This window comes from Lutra lutra, chromosome 16 (assembly GCF_902655055.1).
Source record: "Lutra lutra chromosome 16, mLutLut1.2, whole genome shotgun sequence".
Taxonomy (NCBI): domain Eukaryota; kingdom Metazoa; phylum Chordata; class Mammalia; order Carnivora; family Mustelidae; genus Lutra; species Lutra lutra.
Window position 1 is genome coordinate 42333857 of NC_062293.1, and position 20956 is coordinate 42354812.

The 20956-nt window shown below is 36.5% G+C and overlaps 1 protein-coding gene across 1 annotated transcript in view; it reads left to right on the plus strand.

Moving 5' to 3' along the window:
• NLK (nemo like kinase) overlaps window positions 1-20956 on the plus strand; it is a 165301-nt gene that overhangs the window by 95890 nt on the left and 48455 nt on the right. Inside the window, exon 3 of the mRNA XM_047707405.1 lies at window positions 6765-6820. Coding sequence (XP_047563361.1) covers window positions 6765-6820 — 56 coding nt within the window. The remainder of the gene's footprint in view (window positions 1-6764; window positions 6821-20956) is intronic.

Genomic DNA, 20956 nt, shown 5'->3' on the forward strand with positions numbered 1-20956 from the left:
GACTGCTTGCATGGTTAAGTATTAAGTCAAGACAGTCTGTTTTATGTATGGAAAAAGCTGGGCAACCAAACCTAGAAGTATATTACAGTCATCAAAGGTGATTCTTAAAAAGGCAAATTCATGGGTCTCATCCCAGACCCACTAAATTGGAATCTCTGGGATTGAGGCCCAGGGATCTGTAATTTTTAAAGCTCAGGTGAATGCTGCCACACAAGTACCATAATAGTAAGGAAAAGAGAAATTGTTGTAGACTTACAAGCTCAGAGATGCTTTAAACATGGAGGAGATAAACCTTAAGATGAGCCTTTTGAGATTAAGATTTGATTGAAAGAAGGAGAAGAGAAGAATGTCATGATGAAAATGGCATTTAGAAAGATTACCCTGGCCACTGTAGGAAGGTTGGATTTTAATTTGGATGGCATCTAATGTGTCAAGGAATAGTTACAGAGCCCTGAGAGGCTTTGTATTTTCTTTTGAATAGAACTTTCAAAGTCACTGTATCAGGGGCGCCTGGCTTGCTCAGTCGGGGGTCATGAGTTCAAGCCCCACGTTGGGCATAGAGCCTACTTAAAAAAAAAAAAAAGTCACTGTATCAAATTCATTGGTTTTAGCTGATCTGACTGATTGAGATATATGTACACACACTTTTTTTTTTTTCTTAAGGATGCATTCACCTTGATATAATAATCGGTTTAACTTTCTAAAGGTTGTTGTTAGCTAGGCTTATCACCAGAGCCTAGTCAGAATCGGAGCTATTATAAAACCTGGCAAAAATGTTATCTACTTGACCCATCTATGCACTTGTGCATGCGTTTATGCACACACATAATTGCATATTATCAGCATGGTGAAGGCATGATTGAAGGGGTTTTGTGTTTTGTTTTGTTCTGTTTTGTTTTCAGTTTTGTGCTCCTTTGAGAATCTGATAAAAGCTATGAATCCTCTTTTAGAAAAGTGCACATACACATAATATTTATGTCATGTTAGGCTTTCGCTAGTCCTCTAAAGCCCATTCAGAGCCCCCTTAAGGGTCCACTGTTTCCTGCAAATATCCCCTGCTATACAAATCTGGGGCTTTTTCTTGTCCTTAGGCAATAGCACTAAGTATGCAGTAGGCAGTCCGTCTATTTGAAGAATGAGTAAGTAAATGAAAGTGACAGAAAAAAGAAATCTCCCAAGTCTGGCATGATAACCTCAGTGATCTCTCTCAGAGTTACTTTTTCCCACTATTTTAATTCTGGAATACTCCAGAGGGGTAGAGAAGACAAAGAGGAGATAGTAGAGCCAAAGAAGAATGATTCTTTTTTCTTTGTATAGTCTGACCTAAATCAGGGCCTTGGATTCATAAGTAGGATGAAGAATCATATCAGTGTGAGACCAACAGGATGCTTCTCTGAATGCAGACATGCTGTTTAACTGCAGTCATTATTAATGCTAATGTTTCTGCTGCTGAGGAGAGTAAAAAGGCAAAGGATGCTGTAGACTGGCTTACTTTTCATGGATTTGGTTTTGTTTGCTCTGTGCCTAAAATTTTGTGGTACTGGGCAGGTTCTTGATGTATTCAAAATAATACATTCTTGTATTCATGAATCAAAAAAGTCATTTTGGTTAATATGCATGTTCTCTCCAAGTTGAGCTCTATATTCAATGATATCCCAATCAAAAATCAACAGGATTTTATATATATACGTGTGTGTGAGGAAACTGACAAACATTCTAAAGTTTGTGGAGATTGAAAAGACCTAAAATACTCAAGACAGTCTTGAAGAAGCTGGACAAAGTCTATCTCTTAACAGATATATAAATTAATTCAAAATAGATTGTAAACTTAAATGTGAAAGGTAAAATAATAAAGCTTCTGTAATAAACATAGGAAAATATCTTCATGACTTTGAGATAAGCAAAGATTTCTTAATGAGACAAGTGAAGCATTAACCATTTTATTTATTTGTTTTTTGAGAGGGGAGCACAGGCAGAGGGAGGGGGCATCTTAAGCAGGCTCCTCACTCAGCGTGAAGACTGATTCGGGGCTTGATCTCACCATCTGAGATCATGACCTAAGCCAAAAACAAGTTTAACTGACCTGAGCCAGCCACTCAGGCACTCCAAGCTTTCAACCATTTAAAAAAAAAAAAAAAATTTGCAGACATGAACATTAACCTTAAGAATTAATGCTCATCAAAAGTTAAGAGAATGAAAGGATAGGCCTTAGACATATATTCCACAAAAAACTTGTTCCTAGAATGTATTATGTGTTAGGCAATTTTAAACAACTGTGTGATAGACAATTATAAATATTGGCATTTGAGAAAGACCATAAGAAGTGATTATTTTACTTGACATTTTTTGAACTGTAAATTCTGTATTTGAGCATCATTTATTTTATAAAGAGCTTCTACAAATCAAGAACTTTTGCCCATTAATAAAAGACTTAAGAATTAGACAAAAGAGGATAACCAAATGGCTAATAGGCATGTAACAAAGTGCTCTAAGTCATTAGTCATCAGAGAAAGGTAAATTAAAAGCATGAGATAATAATATACCCACCAGAGTGGCTAAAATCAAAAAGACTGACAATACCTACTGTTGACAAGAATGCAAATCAACTGAAGTTCTTTCCTTTTCTTTTTTTTTTTTAAGATTTTATTTATTTGACAGACAGAGATCACAAGTAGGCAGAGAGGCAGGCAGAGAGAGAGGAGGAAGCAGGCTCCCTGCCGAGCAGAGAGCCCGATGCGGGGCTTGATCCCAGGCCCCTGGGATCATGACCTGAGCCGAAGGCAGAGGCTTTAACCCACTGAGCCACCCAGGCACCCCTCAACTGAAGTTCTTAACATTGCTGGTGAGAGTGTAAATTTCTAAAACCACTTAGGAAAACTGGCAGTTTCCACTAAATTTAGCTACACACCTACCCAGTGATCCAACATTTATATTCTTTGGTATACTCCAGACAAATCATATATCCACCAAAAGACATGTACAGGAGTGTTCATGGCTGCTTTATTCATAATACCTAGAAATTGGAACAACCCAAATGTCTGCCAGCAGACAATTGGATTGTCTGGATAAGTACATTTTGTTATAGTCCATTCACATGATGGTATAGTACACACCAATAAAAAGGATGAACCACTGATCTGCACATCAATAGGGATGAATCTTATAGGCATAACAGTAAAGGGAAAAAGTCATACACAAAGGCTTCATTTTTCATGATTCAATTTGTATAAATTTCAAGGACAGGCAAAATGAATTTGTGGTGATGGAAATGAGAATAGTGGATACCTCTGAGCAGGGATGGGATTTGACCAGAAAGGGACAAGGGGACCTTCTGGGTTGTTGAAATGCTTAACTTCTTGATCTAGATGTTAACCATGAAGTAAAAATCCATCATATTTTATAGTTTGTGTAAAAATTAATCAAATTACATACTTGGCAGCTGTATTTTACAACTTTTTTAAAAATAGTAGTAATTACATAGTCTCCACCTTAAAGAACTTAAAATCTCTTGGGGAGTAAGATTGGGGAAGGGGTAGCTCCTTTGCTAAACATGGGATTTAATTGTATTTTATGAATAGTTAAATTTCTAGTTTTTATATTTTGGATTAGGATTATTTACAGCAGTTGTTTTATTGGTAAAGGGCTAAGAAGAAGCCAGTTTTATATTGCATAACCAATTTATAGTGAATCTCAACATCACAGAGGTTAAAATTCTAAAAAACTGCCACCATAATGGGCTTTTGTCCAGTTCTTAAAAAGATTTGAGACGCTGTTTGGTAATGACCATTATTGACAGAAGTATTTTAGTCCATTTTTTTAATTAGACAAGTCCGCTTGCTTTTTTTGTATTTGAGATCCTTTGAAGAGTTGGTGGTATTTTGGGGATACTTTGACTCTTTACAAGTCAAAGTCTTTACAAGAGTCCTCCTATTTACATCATAAGGCTAATCTCACACACTCGATTCCCACAAATAATGGGGTTATAGAGGGACTCAGCCTGTTTAAATAGGGAGTCAGGCATGAAGTCTGGAGTTTGAAACTGGTACTATTCCTTCTTATTTATATCATTTCTGAGATTCCTGGATCATTTCTACTGATCTAAGCACTGGTTTTGCACCTCTGGAAACACTATGGAATGCCATCCTCTGATAAACATTTTGAGATAAAATAACCGTAATATAAAACAACAGGCATTTAAAAAATTCCAAGCAGAATTTAAAATATTGTACCTTTGAAGCTAACAATCACAGCTAAATGCTTTAGTGCAAATGTCTGACCCTGTTTTATATGGCTTTTCTACAAAAAGCCTCATCAAATCTGGAATAAGAAAGCCTCATTCTTCTCCATCAAGGTTTAAAATGTATGGTTGTCACTTTCTCTAGATAACCTCTAATTATAGCAGATAGATTTGAAGTGTAAAATAGCTTTGTCTAATGGACGCTGTCACTCATTGCATTCTGGTTTCCCCCAAGACAGGATGTGTGTTGTTCAGATACAGAATGGAGAGTCCGAAAGATGTCAAGTAAAACACTAATTTCTGTCTTCCTCAAACATCAAATACTCATGTTAAAAATTGTTCTTTCATAATCAGAAATGAATTTGTGTGAATTTGTGACACTAGCTAATTATAGGATTTTAAATTTATAGAAATGAAATAATTTATCTTTTATATGATAAAAATTATTTTTGAAGAAACCAAAAAATCTGTTATCTTTCATTTATACCAAGATTCTAAGTATAAACATTTTAATTCAGAAAGGAAGGATCAAGATTCTTTATAAAGCATCTAAACTATTTTCAAACTTTCATGTATAACTAGTTTTAAAGTGAGTAAAGACTTTCATTACAGGAGGTTTTAGTTTTAGAATTTTAAAGTGACAAATGCTTGGCTGAAAAAAAAGTGAGCAAAGGTTCTTCCACATGTAAATTGCAAGGGGAAAAGAAAAAGAGGAGAAATCTGTAGGTTAAAACTTAAAACACAAATCAACCATAATATGTAAATCTTATTTAGGTCCTAATTTAGACAAAAAAAACTTTAAAAAGGAAAAGAAAATTGTAAATTTCAGAACTAGATATTTGATGGTATTAAAAAACATATAATTTTTAGACTTGATAATTATATTTTTTAGAAGTTTTTCTCTTTGGGGCGCCTGGGTGACTCAGTGGGCTAAGTGTTCGACTCTTGAACTCAGGGTTGTAAGTTCAAGCACCACATTATTTAAAAATAAATAAATAAACAAAATAAAAGCTTTCATCTTTTAGTGATGCTTACTGATGTATGGCTGAAATAAGTTTGCTCTTTGCTTCAGAATTATATAGGGAGAGTGGGGGTATAGAAGCAATAATAATTACGTATGTGGATTACTAAGACTGGGTATTGATTACATGAGCATTCTTGATACTATTCTATCTACTTTTATATGTTCTAAATTTTCTATAATAAAAATTTTTTCTTAAAAAAAAAACAAAACTTAGCTAAAGATAGAAAATTTGAACTTGTACCACAGTTTATTTCCTGTTAAAAATTTCTTCCATATTCTTTCACCCTCAGGTTTCTTATTAGTTAGGTAGGTTCAGATTCTTACGTGTGATATCATAGATGGGACTTAAAAGAAGAGCTGAACAGCTGGTAGGGGAAGTAGGCCTATTTGTTATGTTTCAAAGGCAGAACTGACTTTGTTAGTATGCTGCTTTTATAAAGGACTTGAATTTCAGATGCCTTAAAGTCTTTCCACCCTGGTGACTTCTTTTTTTGTACTTGGAATAAAATCCAAAATGCTTAACAAAAATTTAAAGAGATTTTTATGTGATATATCCCCTGCCTTCCTCTTCTGTTTTATCCCAATCTGTTTTCCTCCCACCCTCTATGTTCCATAAGCACTGGCATTTGTTTCTAGAATTTGCCTGGTTCCTTCTTGCTTCAGTGCCTTTTCAGCACCTACTCATTGCCTGGCCAACTCCTTTTCACCCTTCAACTCTTAGTGTTACTTCAGGGAAACTTTTTTTTTTTTTTTTAAAGATTTATTTATTTGAGAGAGAGAGAGAGAGACTGAGAGAACATGAGAGGAGAGAGGTCAGCAGGAGGAGACTCCCTGCTGAGCAGGGAGCCTGAGGTGGGACTTGATCCCAGGACTCCAGGATCATGACCTGAGCCAAAGGCAGTTGCTTAACCAACTGAGCCACCTAGGCGCCCTTCAGGGAAACTTTTGTCCCCATTCCTCTTGACTTTTTCCCTTCAAATAATATATATCATAATTACATAGTTGTGTAACTGCTTGTTTCTTTAATGCCTTCCTCACTACTAGTCATGAGAGCAGGGGTGGTATCACTTTTGTTTATCAGTATAACCAAAGAGCCTACCATGGTGCCTGCCAGGTAGAATGTACTTGGTAAACGTTTTTTGAACAGAGGAGTAGAGGAATGAATGATAGATGTGTCTCCTCGTGCTCTTAGAGCAACACTGATTGTTAAAAATAATGGCATTTCAAAACACTTGCCATGCAGCAGTCTGGTGGCATGTGGTAGAACCCAGTTGGCCCTGTCATTTTAGTTTAGATAGAATTGTCTTTACATAGTAGTTTTACAAACCCATCTTAGTGTTTAGGACTGTTACTTGACTGATAAATTTAGTTCATCTCCGTGGGCGATCGTAACTAAGCCTTACATCATTAAAAAGTTAATAGTATTTACTTGCATTTATGTCATATTTTGCTTTCTTTTTAGTTCTCTAAATTTGACTTTTTTTTTTTTTTTCCTTTTCTCAGGTACTCTCTGCCCTTGACATACTCCAACCTCCACACATTGACTATTTTGAAGAAATGTATCCTAACCAGGGAATGTGAAAGAAGGGGACAATATTAATTTATTCTTCTAGCACCTTTGGGGGTTCATGCTTTAAGGTGTATAAAATCTCATCCTTGCAGAGGTGGTTGAGTACCTGGAACCAGGTAATTTTGAAATCTGACAGAGCAGTATTATCAATGTATCCTGAATTGTGATACCATAAAAACGGGACTTTGGAGCACATTTTTTTACTTAATCTCCACACAGCCTATGAGATAGGTTACTACCATCCCATTTTGCAGATGAAGCCAGTGAGGCAGCTATGTTGTATGGAACTCAAGAAAGTACTCTTGTTGCTATACAACAACTGCCTATCAGCTAAGAGGATAATACTGCCCTTTTTTTCTACCACTTGGTGTAAGGTGAAAATTAAAGAGATAATGTAAGTCAAATCCCAAGTTCTTTGGAGTAATAGTGATGGTGCTGGTAATAGTCATTACTTACCTAAGTTTTTATCAGATGCCAGGCACAATTCTAAGTTATTTACACATAAAAGTTTATTTAATCTCTATAACAACCATCTGGGAGAGAGACTTTGACTGTTCCCATATTACAGAAGAGGAAATTGAGGCACAAAAGATAAAAAAGACTTGACTAAGATCACAGATAGTAAATATTGAGATTGAGGTTCAATTCCAAATGGTCTGACTCTGTGGTCTTTATTTCAACTCCTACATGATTCTCTCAGGATAGAGGCTTTACCATTATATTACTACTATTAATATGTAAAAATAGTATGTAAGGTATCATGGATAATAATAAACTCTAAAATAATGCCTAGTATTAACTCCTGGGACTGTGCATGAAAATAAAAAATTGGGACATAGGTTAGCCCTAGGAAAAGCATCACGATTTACCATTCTGTATTTAACTGGGTAAAACTTGAAGTGAAAGACAGGGAGTCCTAAATCTTTGAATTCAGTGAGCTTAGGACACTAGTTTATTGACCCAAGACTTGTTATTAACACTAGGCCTATGACTTAAGAGTGAAAACCAATATGAAAGCAAGATAGTTTTTCAGACTTAGCAGTGAGATTAAAAATCTCATTCTTACACAGGTGGTAAGTAATTCTATACTAGATAATTATCTTTGATAATTTCTTTAGTAACTGGGAACAATTAAGAGCTTCCCTAAGGGAAGGAGAATAGCTAAGCTGACTGGGGAATTGGGAAACGGGGTTGTAAGGTGATAGAATTATCACTGATCAACACTGCTGGGATATTGTGATCTGATAAACCTAGAGCTCTTGAATGCTGTAATCCTTGGTGATATTTTAACCCATGAGTCTTTTACGGAATTAATAAAGGCTTAACTCAGTGGACTTGGGGTGCACCAACCTTGCACTTTCAGAGAAGGGACCGGATCTTGACCAGCTTCTGGATAACAAGAGCGTCTTTGTATACCTGAGATCTTGGGCCTGGTCAGACAGTTCTTAACATATGCTTATTTAAAGAATTTAGAAATTTAAAAAATTGAAAAAGTTATTTTCTCCTCAACTGTAGATCAGAAGTAACAACTGAGGAGAAAGCGTTGATGATTTCATTTCATAGACTTCCTGAAAATTACCAAGGTAGGGAGCTCATGGGAGTGGAGCCATACTTGTGTCATTCATCCAGAGTAACTTCCTACACCTGACCAGGAGTCACCTTTATCCTTTTAGTTGGCTGGAAAGGAACCTACATATTAGAAGCATTCCTATGAATGTGTAATGCTATTTCTACCTGTTTGGAAATGACGTTGCTGACCACAAACCTTGAAATTAGAAGAAATCTTCTTTATTAAATAAGAATTTTATTGTATTGTAGATTGTGTCAGGGGTCCCCAAAACTACCCTCAGGTTCCATGATTTGCTGAAATAACTCACAAGATCCAGGAAAGTTATTCTAACCATGGCTACAGATTATTACAGCAAAGAGATACAGATTAAATCAGCAAAGGAAAGTGGTGCATAAGGCAGAGTCCATCAGAAACCAGATACAAAGTTCTAATTTGGCTTCCCCATAGAATTGCACAGATCTTGCTTAATTTTCCCGGCAACAATGTATGACAACACAGATAAATATTGTCAACTGGGGAGGCTCACCTGAGCCTTAGTGTCCAGGGTTTTTATCAGAGGTCAGTCAGGTAGGCATAGAGCACCCACAGGGCTGACCTCAGCTACTCAGTCTCCAGCACTCCTCCTCTTCCACACCCAGAGGTTAAACTAATACAGCTGGCCCAAGGCCCCAGGCAAATAAAAACAGGTGTCCACATAAATCATACTGTTAGCATAAACTGTCTGATGTGACCAAAGCCCCAGGTATACTAAGACACTCTTATGAGGCAGGACATTGCAAGGGCTCAAAGGTTATTTCCCAGGAGTTGGTCCTGAGCCGGTCCTAAAGACTTTTGAATGTGTTGGGTTTGGGTAGCCTAGATCTACTAAGTTAACCCTTGATTGCACCTAGGCTATCTGTGAGGAAAGAATGTTTTCGAATAATAAATTGGTGAATATGTTTATATTTAATAAGTGCCAGATATATTAGATTCTCTTCAGTGAGCACTTACCTAATTTATAATATTATTTTCTATTCTATAGTTCAAGCATGAATTGTTTATATCAGGCATTAATTCTGTATACTTGGGTTTGTCATTCCTTTAAAAACTTTGTGTGCTTCTGTAAGCTAGGAGTTCTCAATCACTTATTAGTGACCATAATTGGAGTCTGGGAGATCCTTGATTGATTATTATTTCAAATACTTGCAGAGCAGAGGGAAAGTTAGCATAGTTATAATTTAGTACCGTGAGTGGCATAGATGGTGTGGTGGCTTATTTCAGCCCATTTCATTGGTTAGCATAATGTTTCTGTGCAATTCCTCTCCCCAAAATTGTTCATGAATGTTGAATTAAAAGTCCTTGCCATAAGTATTTGTGGAACCATCTGGTACACTATTCACTTAAATATTTTACTTTCTTATTTAATTTTTTTACCTTCAGGTTAAAAAATGGACACCTGTTATAATTAGTTAACTACAAAAGAGTCTTTCAAACCTAAGCCTCAAATATTCTTGTTTTCTGTTGTATTATTTTTAGCTATATATAGAATAATGCACAGAAAAAAAGGTGTTTTCTACTGGTGGTGCTATTTGGAAAACATTGAATCCTTTCAACATAAAAAGGAATTGTTTCTATAGCTGCCCCAGGATTATAAAGACTTTGTAGGAAGGCAATTATTCATCTATGTTAGCAGCTCCCTCTGTAGTATCTCAAAAACATGGCATACACATTACACACGGTTTTAGACAGTGGTTTTTTTTTTTTTTAAATTAGAGGATTGTTGTGTCTTTGCAGATTTTAGAATGGATAATATTTTGAGTTTTAAATGTATGATCATGGAATTATGCTTTGAAGAAAATCTTGAGGTCTGTTTGAGGCTCTGTCATTTTAGGTAAGTTCTAAGTATGTTGCTATTCTAATGGATGTTCTACTATTTAGTTAGTTGATAAAGGATCAGTGCATAGAGTCAAAAATATGTATTTATCATATTATTTAAGTCATTAAAGGGAAATAAATAATCTTAAACAACCTTCTATTATACTTACAGTACCATTTATTATTGTACTTTTTTCTAAGATTAAAAAATTGTGCTGTTGTATTGCATATGTAACTGTTACTACAGAAACATTTTAAGATCTCTTTACACGGATTTTAAGATTTTATTGGTTTATTTCATAGACAGAGATTACAAGTAGTCAGAGAGGCAGGCAGGGAGAGAGGAGGAAGCAGGCTCCCCGCTGAGCAGAGAGCCCAATGCGGGACTCGATCCCAGGACCCTGAGATCATGACCTGAGCCAGAGGCAGAGGCTTTAACCCACTGAACCACCCAGGTGCCCCTCTCTTTACACTGATTTTAATGGTTAATATAATTTTAGAAAATCTGAGTCTATGAACATTTTGATGTAATCAGATGTACAATAAGAGTATGATCATATAGTATGCAGTTAATCATACATTTTTCCCTGAAACTGTAATAAAATGATTACAACAGTGCCCACCATCAGTGGCTTGAGTTTTCTTTAGATAGCTCCTTAAGGAACTTGTAGAAAGATAATGTCTAGATTTTAACTGTTGATAAATCTACCTACAGGGTCCAACAGATTTAGCAGGAGTCCAGAATGGAAGGAACAATAAATTCTCCCATGTTCTCTGTATCTTGTAGCTTTTCTATTTTCATATTTTTAAAATCTAGTGTATCACCCTGCAAAATATGTTCCTTAATAATTAAGAAAGATTATTTTTTAACTGAACTTTTTGCTGTTAAAGGATTACATTATTCATTTTGCACTTTGACTTTCTGTTTGGAAAACTGTGTGAAAATACTTCGGTGCTAAGTTACTTTGAGCCTATTGAAATTTAACCCAAGAGAAACCAGTTATAATTATTTGATTGAAAATCATTTATCATGCTTTAGTAAGAAACCTGAATTCTGAACATAAACATGCCTTTTCCCAGAAAGTACTGGATGCCTGCTGGATTAGAAGTAAAAATTTGGCCTGCCTTGGGAAAAGTTTACTTTTACTTTGAAAAAAAATGAAACATGCTCTTAATGTTTTACGGAGAAGAATATGGGTAGAACAGGTTATTTATACTAGAAGCAACTACAGCCTAAAACCAGTGGAAGTGAGAAGTCTAGTGGGGGATCATGTGTCCCTGTTTATCAGGACTCCTGGATTTTACCTGATGTCCTGTATAATTATTAATAAGTTCCTCCTTTTACTTTCAGAAGTGTTTCTATAATAGGTTTGGCCTGTGCAGGCATTGTTTAAACAGGAATGTCTTGTCATAAAGGCAGCAAGGGAACTTCCATCCCCATTTTGACCAGTTAGAGTCCTTGGTGAGCAATAATGTAGTTTTGGGCTCCTCAAATGCAGTCGTTTTAAGTTTAATAGTATTTGTATAGTATATTTTATAACAGCATTTTGTAATTTAAAGAATACACAATACATGATTCCTTGGTGCTGTGAAACAGCTCTGTAGGGATGCCTGGGTGGCTGAGACGGTTAATGTCTGCCTTTAGCTCGGGTCATGATCCCAGGGTTCTGGAATCGGAGTCCCGCATCAGGCTCCTTGCTCAGTGGGGAACCTGCATCTCCCTCTGCCTCTCTCTCTCTGACAAATGAATAAATGAAATCTTTCCAAAAAAATAAAAGAAAGAAAGAGAGAAAGAAAAAGAAAAGAAAGAGCTCTGTAAACCTCAGGGAATCTTAGGAGTCTGTGAATTGCTAAGAACAAACAAAATGAAGTATGTGTATACATATGTAAGTGCACTCATACTCTCAATCAGACCGTACCAGCAAGAACCAGAAATCTACATCTGAGGAGCTTTGAAGATTCCCATATTGTTAGAGTTTCCTCCATCATATCTATCATATATATAAGATCTTCTTCAAAGATCTTCAAATCTTCAAATATATATATATATATATATATATATATATATAATATATACGGTAGAAAGTTCTAAAAGAATATGGGAAAATGGTGTGGAGCTTTCAAAGGAGAGATTGCTTCAGGCAGGAAAAAAAAAGAAAAATTAAAAAAAAAAACAGACTTCATGAAGAAAATGACATTTCAGCTGAGTGTTGAAAGATGAGGAGGATTTAGACAGGTAACCTTGAGGAGAATAGATATTCCAGATGGAGAGATTAAGTATCAGGATCATATTTTAGGGAATGGCAAGTCGTCCAGTTGGCTAGAATTTAGCATGCATGGATAATTAGAAATTAAGCTAGTTGGGGCAAATCATGGAGAGCCTTGAATGTTAAACTAAAAACATTCATCTTTATTCAGTAGGCATTTGAAGGCACAGTGAAAGATACTTGTGATGAGGAATGACAGAATCAGAAGTGTCCTTTATAAACTTAACAAAGAGTTTCTGTTTGGGCTAATGAGGAAGTTCTAGAATTAGTAGTGATAGTTGCACAACATTGTGAATATACAAATGCCACTGAATTGTACATGTAAAAATGGCTAAAATGGTCAATTTTTTGTTATGTGTAGAGGCCACTTTTAGACAACAGACTTGAGCAATGGAAACTTGATCAAGGTCAAAGGGCCCACAGCGACCACCTGGCTGAATACAGACAGGCCCATCAGGTAACCCACCTCAAAATATCCATTGGCCCAAACTGAGGAATGGGCTACTTACAACCAGGCACAATTACCAAAAAAGGGAAAATTTCATACATCCCCATACCTCCTCACCTTCCCACTTTAAATAGAACCCCTACTCACTGCCACCTTGCAGACAGTCTCTTGTTTGCTCTTCACCCCGCCACTACCTTGCAATGTATTCAGTAAATTTCTATCTCCCTTGTTCTGCCTCGGGTGAATTTTTTCATTGCCTGCACCACTGGCTTCCCCCGATCATTGTCCCACATCTGGGGGCCTGCATCTGATGGAGAGGGACTCCCCATTATGTATATTTTACCACAATTAAAAAAGAAAAAAACCTTAAAAAGGACGCAGCTCTTAGGGCTGAGAGGCAGCAACTGTGGTACAGAACCAGAAGGATTCTTGGTAATTCATTGGGACCTCTTTAGCCATGTACTCAACAGCCTGGGCTTTGATGTTGATGGCTGGTTGGGTATTCACAGAGGCAGAACAAGGAAATGAAAAAAATGGGGAGGGGCCTCCCTAGATCATCACAGAATGGCTGGCTACATTGATAGAGAAGCAGTTAATATCAGAAGAGGAGTTGGTGTACTCTGAGAAAGGAGAGGTGAGATCCAAAGGCAGATGTTGGGGTGATAGCAAGCAACAGGTTTAGAAGGAGTAGTAGTATGGTTAGAATATGGAGACTGTGCTCAAAGAAAGGAATTTGTAGTTAGAACAAGTTGTAGTCGTTTCGAGATAGAAAGTAGAGTCATGCTTTAAGGTAGACAAAGTAGAATAGTAACAAAAGTCCTTAGAGTTCAGACAGTTGAGAAATTGAGGGATAGAGATTCTCTACCCTGGTTGCTCATTAAAATCATCTAAGGAGCTTTTAAAAGAAATTTCAAATGGGGGTGCCTGGGTGGCTCAGTTAAGCATCTGCCTTCGGCTTAGGTCATGATGGGTCATAAAATCTTTAAAAAAAAAAAAAATTCAAATGCTCAAACCCTATATTCTGAGTTTGGTCAGAGGTATCAGTAAGTATTTTTGAAAAGTTCTCCCAGTGATCTGAATGTGTCCTCAGAGTTAGGATCCACTAGACTAAACTCACCAGAATAATTATCAGCATGAATGTTAAAGTTACCAGTGACCACCTAAGGGACTTTTAAGAAGCAAATGTGAACCAGCTGTTTGTGTCATCTAGCTAAGATCTGGATTGCTGTGAAGACTGCTAGAAAAGACAAGGATAAGAGACTATTAGTCTCTTTGTTTCTGGTATTTTTTTTTCTTTTATTCTTTCTTATGTTTTTTTAAGGAGAGGTCTTTGAGCATTAGCAGTGGGACCAATCATAGCCTGGAAAAGGAGGGGAGATGGAAACAGCTTACTCTGTTTCCACTTGTTAGCTCTTTACATGAAGACTGCTCCTCAGAATGGTGTCGATGTTCTTCATGTATTCATCATAAATGCTTTTTGATGACCAAATTAACTGTGACTGATCTACTAATGTTTAAAAACATGAGGATGTAATTCATCTTATGTTTAAGCTTTAAGAAAGTTAGAATCTATTTTCTATTTCAGGCAGAAAGTTCCAACCGTATTTTCATTCTGACACAATAGTGGTAAGAATTTAAAATGAAGTAGCAGAAGTTTAAGGCTATGTGCGTCTTTGACTTGGAGCCTTGAACTAATCACCCCAGATCTCTGCTTCAATCATTCTTTGACTTTTTAAACACGATTAAAAGTGGTAATTACTTCGTGTCCCATTCCATTCATTTAGCGGATTTTCCAGAGTGAGCATGAGCTAGGAATCAAGAATGTGCTGTTCCCTCAGGTAATTTCAGCTCCCATAGGCTTCCCTAGTGAGAGAATGTCCCCAAACTAAGCATGATGCTGTTGAGAGAAGTAGTTTTATATAGTATGACCCCTTAACAAGAGCCAGCTGTTTCCTGTGGGGTTCAAAGAAAACAGCATTCTGCTTCAACACCAGAGAACACAATACTGTTGAATTTAATGTGAATTTGATATATTTGTCTCCAACATGGTATCTTCCCAGATGACTTGTGATACTCAAAGTTCATTTTATGCATAATTTTAGAACTTTATCTTTAGGATAGAAGTACTAGCAGGTAGTATGAAATATAATGGCCATTGTTGTTATCCTTAAGGGGTTCATGATTCAATTGTGGATGATTCATGATTTTCAAATAATTATAATACTAGAGTAATTTTCTTAAGCAGAAAAAACTGCTCTGCCCTTCTCTCGTTCCCAAAAAGAGTTTGGAAGACTTACCTAGGACTTAAAGTTTTCATAGAATAAAATATTTTCTCTGGTCCTTCCTTACAGGAGCCATACAAGATCGATGACCTATTAGTAGGATAAATTATATTTTCAGTATTTCCAGCTGCATTTTTATTTTCCCACAAAGTTTTAGGCAGTATCTGATTTTGTGTTTGTGGGTCCATGTAACTTTCTGCATAGCTGTTCTAATTAAGTGGTGTGGAACAGTGCTAATAGGTTACACATCTAAGTGTATATTAGATCATTCATTACACAAATGTTAAAAAGTGAGCACTCTGAACAAATGAAAAAGGCAGAACTCATGTCTTTTTTCTTACATCTTTTTAAAGATAAAATTGACATACAGCAAACCTTCTATCTTGACAGAGAGGCAGACCCCTTTACATGGACCACCATTTTATTTCATCTCATCTTACTGCCATAAAAAATACTCAGACTTCTCTGATACACCTCTCCTAGATTCTTTCTTCTTATAGATTTTTGTTCTCTGTATATTTTGAATCCTCCCTGCCCTTCATAACTGGTTCCTTTTATAACTTTGTCTTTTAAAATGAATTTCACTTGGTAGGTAAGGAAGCATCTGTAGCTTGTCATATTGAGAGGCTTATCTTCTCTTCAGAACGCTGTTTGGGGTTGTTTATACCACTGATAGCAATCTGCTCTCAGGTTTTAATGACATCATTCTTGCAGCTTTACAATAGATCAGACTGGAGTAAATTGCTCTCAAATTCTGTTGGGCAGAAGGATATTTGAAACCAGATTGTCTGGACACAGAAGTAAGTTTTTAGACCCGTTAAGAAAGGTTGGTGGGTCTAATTTGAAGGCTCATTGTCCTTAGAGAAAGTATTAAGATTTGTTATGATGGCAGTAAGGAGCATTTTATATGACTGATATAAGCATTTATCCCCTAAATGGATTAAGAGGTGATTGAAGAATTTGCCCTTTCTCTTCATGAATTAAAATAATTGGAGAAGTAAAATGTTTCTAATCTAGGCAAAGGCTCTTCTTTCAGATATCTTTTTTAATATTCAGAAAAAATAGTGACTATTTCCAATCATTTCTTTTGGCATCTGTTTCTTGACTCTTAGTCTCCATTTTTGTGTGTATGTGCATTTGCTTTGGAGAGTTATGATGGTGGGAAGTTAATAATCACCAAGCTTTACCATCTCCGTTTGACACACATAGAGCTTGCCTTTGCCTTCTTCAAGACACTTTGGAAAGAAGAGAGCTGTTTAAAGTAATCTTTTTTTCCCCTAGGATGCTCTTTCTGTTTATAGCCTTAGTGACAAGGACTCAGCCAACAGAACCTTTTGGGCTATGACAGAGTATGTAGAATGAAAAACGTAGTATGTATCTTTCCAGTGATTTTTCCCTTTTTTCTGGTGACAGAATTGATATTTTTAATTAGTTTTAAATTGCAAATTAAAGGTGGTTTTAATTTTTAAATTTTTGACATTCTATATATAACAGATTAATTACCTTAAAAATAAAAGGAATTTGCCATTGCCTGGGAAAGAGATAGTTGTATTCAAACATTTTAAAAACATGACCTTTTGTTCCATTGATTTCTATAGAGAAGCACAAGCATGCTTCAGAAAAGGTCAGTGATTCTAATTGAAGCACACACTGATTTTCTTTTTTTTTCTAGTTGCAAAGGCGCCCATGCTTTTTGTTCCAAAGAAGATGATGAGATTTAGGGCTGACCATTTGTTACAAGAGAAAGCAATTCTCTCTGTGATGCATTGCTGTTTTTCTTCCACATGGAAAGCATTGCTTGAAATCAACAATATCCATAAACCAGAGTTTCATTAACCATGCTATTTAATGCCCTCATTTTTATTTCAGAAGCAGTTACATATCTGAGATCTAGGTTGAAATTTCCCTCCTCTATGGACCTGATTTGGGGGAAGGGGAATGTGAGTCTATTAAAAGTCTCCCATATTTATGGTTTTGAGATTTTCTTCTTTCAATTAGGAATGGCAAGATTTCAGAATAAATGCTTAATATGGGTTTGGGCATGTTTTCACTGTCATTCTTGGACTTTTCATATAAGAGAATTCATGGCTGAAGGAGCCAGACATGACAATCCGTGTATTATAACTTATTAAGCCACAAATTCACTGTGTTTTTTTGGAAAAATCACCAGATTCCTATTTGTTCCAACATGTATCACACAAAGATGAAGACTCTTAAAAAAAAGGATTATAGAACCTTTGACCAATACGACACCTACTTGATAAATATTTAATACTACAAGATTTCTTTTTGGTCTGGCTTAGTGTTGGTTTTTTGTCCAATGTGCAATGGAAAAAAGAATGATCTAGTTTTCATTATCTGAAGTTAGTAAAGACTGTTTAGGGAGTAAAATTGTGTTTTCAAAGCTTTCTGTCCGTATTCATCCTGTAGGAAATAATTTGATACAACAAATTCTCAGTTTTCTTCTCTCAATCCAGCTAAACCAGTTAAATACCCTTATTTTGCTCTCTGAGAACTTGTAACATATCATTAATAATTTTTCTTACAAAATAAGTTGCTCATTGCACATAAAACATTGAATGTGTCTTAGACTTCAGTTTACTTGAGCAAGCAGGTCAGACCACTATAGTTCTGAACTGCAGATGGTGAGAGTTTTAGAACCTAATAGGCAGTCGTCTACATAAGACCATATTACAGATTCCACAGTTATACGCAACTTGAGCTGTCCAGGATGATGAGCTCTCTATTATTAAAGTGTTCATTTAGCAGTGCTTTTTTATGACATATTTGCACAACACCTTATCATTAATAAACATTTATTCCTAATAGCTTCAAATTCCCCCAGTATTTATTGATAGTGGAAGCTGTGTAAGGAATCGATTTTATTCTTTCTCTTTTGTCTGAGAGGTGGGAATGATCCAAGTCAGAGACCATTTGGCAGTCCTGAATATGGGAATGTGGAATATTGACCTTCATCCCATATTCTTGTTATATTTGGAAAACTGACTGGAGAGTGTCTCCATTTCTTCCCCTGCAAAGCTTTGATGGCTCCTTCAGTACTAGATACTAGAGCTTTAATTGATATTCTTGATACTAAAGCACTTTAAAATCAGTCCCCTTCTCCATCCTTCTGCCCTGCCATATTCATCATCCCTTACTTCTGCTGCCCGACAGTAGCAGTCTTGAGTTTAATAACTTACTATCACGTCATGAAACAGGAACAGGGGTCCTCCACATCTGTTTATTTCAAAATCTTACGATTACTCCAGGGCATACCTAGTCAGCATTCTAACTTGACGTAATAGAAAATCTGTTGTAGTGGCAAAGAGTATGGAGTCTGGAGCCATACTACCTAGATTTGAATTCCAGCTTTGCCTCTTACTATCTGTGTGACTTTGTGATCTTATTACCTATAACTTCTCTGTGCCTCAGTTTCCTGGTTAATGAAATTAGAATAATAAATGGCATCTCCCTCATAGAGTTATTTTGAGGATTAAATTGGTATAAATTGACAGACTGACTTAGAACAGTGCCTGGCACTTAATAAGTGCTATAAAAGTAGTAGGGGAGAGGGTGCCTGGGTGGCTCAGCGGGTTAAAGCCTCTGCCTTCAGCTCAGGTCATGATCTCAGGGTCCTGGGATCGGGCTCTCTGCTCAGCAGGGAGCCTGCTTCCCTTCCTCTCTCTCTGCCTGCCTCTCTGCCTACTTGTGATCTCTGTCTGTCAAATAAATAAATAAAATCTTAAAAAAAAAAAAAAGTAGGGGAAGGCCTTGTAGAGGAGATAGAACTTACTGAAGCTGAAAGACAATAGGAATCCATTTGAATTTTCTGATGCCAACAAAATGTGTCAAAGCAACCACCAACTACCAACAGATGGCATTAGCAAGTACTTGTCGCAAACAAATGGACGTTCATAATGGCCCATCATTAACAAACATAGCTTGTTTTTAGAGAGATTTTTTATTTTTTAAATAGGCTGTGAACTGTTAATGAGGAGTGAGTTGATAACTTCAGTACCTCATGTTTACTTACCTGCTCTCCTCTTCCCAGAAGAATGTATTCCACATACAACCCACTGGCACTTCCAAGACTTCATCCAGACTGAACCCACATTATGTGCTTCTTGGTCCTTTCTCCAGTAACTCTCCCAAGCCCTTCCTATTAATTAGAAAGATAAGACATAATTTCCTCCTTCAGCCCACTGTCCCAAGAACCATTTCCTTTCTTCTGCCCCATGGTTACTTCTCCTAGTAGTGTCCCTTCCTGCCTGCATGCGGATTACCCACCCAGGCTTAGCGTATTAGCAAATCCTAAGAATGTTTTAGAGAACGTGTAAAGTTCCAACTCACAGTTGGAATTTTTTTTCCCTCTGCTTTGAAGAGAATCACTATACATAGAGCAACTTAATTCACACCAGCTCTTTGAAATACGTGTGTTCCAGGTGAAGCAAAAAAAAAAAAAAGGAAAGCTTGAATCTAGTCTTTTCACCTTCACCTCTCTGTTAAAAAATAAATATGTCTCTAACTTCCCAGCTGTGGGAATGAAATGCTGTCAGGCCTCCCAACTATTATTGGATGACAGCAAAGCCACACCTAATTTAAGCTGTTGAAAAACCTCATAACCCCATTATCATTCTCCTGAACTGCTTAACCTTCTGGTTAACCTTCTGATTATTAGCCTCTTGACATATTTAATTCAGGTGTGAGCATTTAGGGAAACTCATAGGACCATTTTATCTTTTCTGTATATCCCACTGTTCCAACTTTTATTTCTATTTTTTAAGGTTGGTAGAAACCAGGAGGCATGTGTTACATGGAGACCCAGAGGTTTCAGAAGCCACTAAATATATCAAACCTGCCTTAATTGGAGGATGTGGGGAAGCAGTGGGGCTTTTAGCCACTTGATAGACCAGCTGAGTCTCCTGCTACCAACTCAATTTATTTGAGAGCAGCACTTCAGGGAACTTCACAGAGCACACTAGCACAAACCTGTATGTTAGCCAGATACAATTTATTTATGTACTACTTAGTATACCAGTTTGCTCTCTGCATACTATATGAATGTCATTATTAAATATTAAGAGCACTGATTTGTGCAGTTGGTAATAGGTTTAATAATTATATGTTTAATTGATAGTCTTTTCCTCTTACTGATAAATCACTTAAAGGTGGCAGGAGAACCAGATGGTAGGAAATAGGATTAGGTTGAAGTGGCTTTTTTCCAAAGGAAGTCTGTTATGCATGAGCTGAGCAGTTTTGTTTTGCATGAGTTTGTTTTTATTGTTTTAGATTTGTGGAATACTAATCATTTACTAATTTTTACCATCCTGAGATCCAAACAGAGAGACCCATTAGGTTACTAGAAGCCCTTTACCAGAAGCAGGGTCCCTGTGTGGAGGTTCTCAAAAATCTCAGAGATTAGCACTTTTATAATTGTTCCCTTGAGTTTCCAATCTGTCCAAAACCACCCCTAGGTCTCCCTCAAAAATATATGTCCTGTAGAAAACTTTTCGTGGTCTAAAAGGGTTTTATGTCCTCATATGAAGGAACGTCACTATGATTGACATGTTTAATGCCCAAAAAACCACAAGACCCTATTTAATAAGTGAATAAAATTTTCTTTATTTTTATTTTTTTAAAGATATTATTTTAGGGGCGCCTGGGTGGCTCAGTGGGTTGAGCCGCTGCCTTCAGCTCAGGTCAT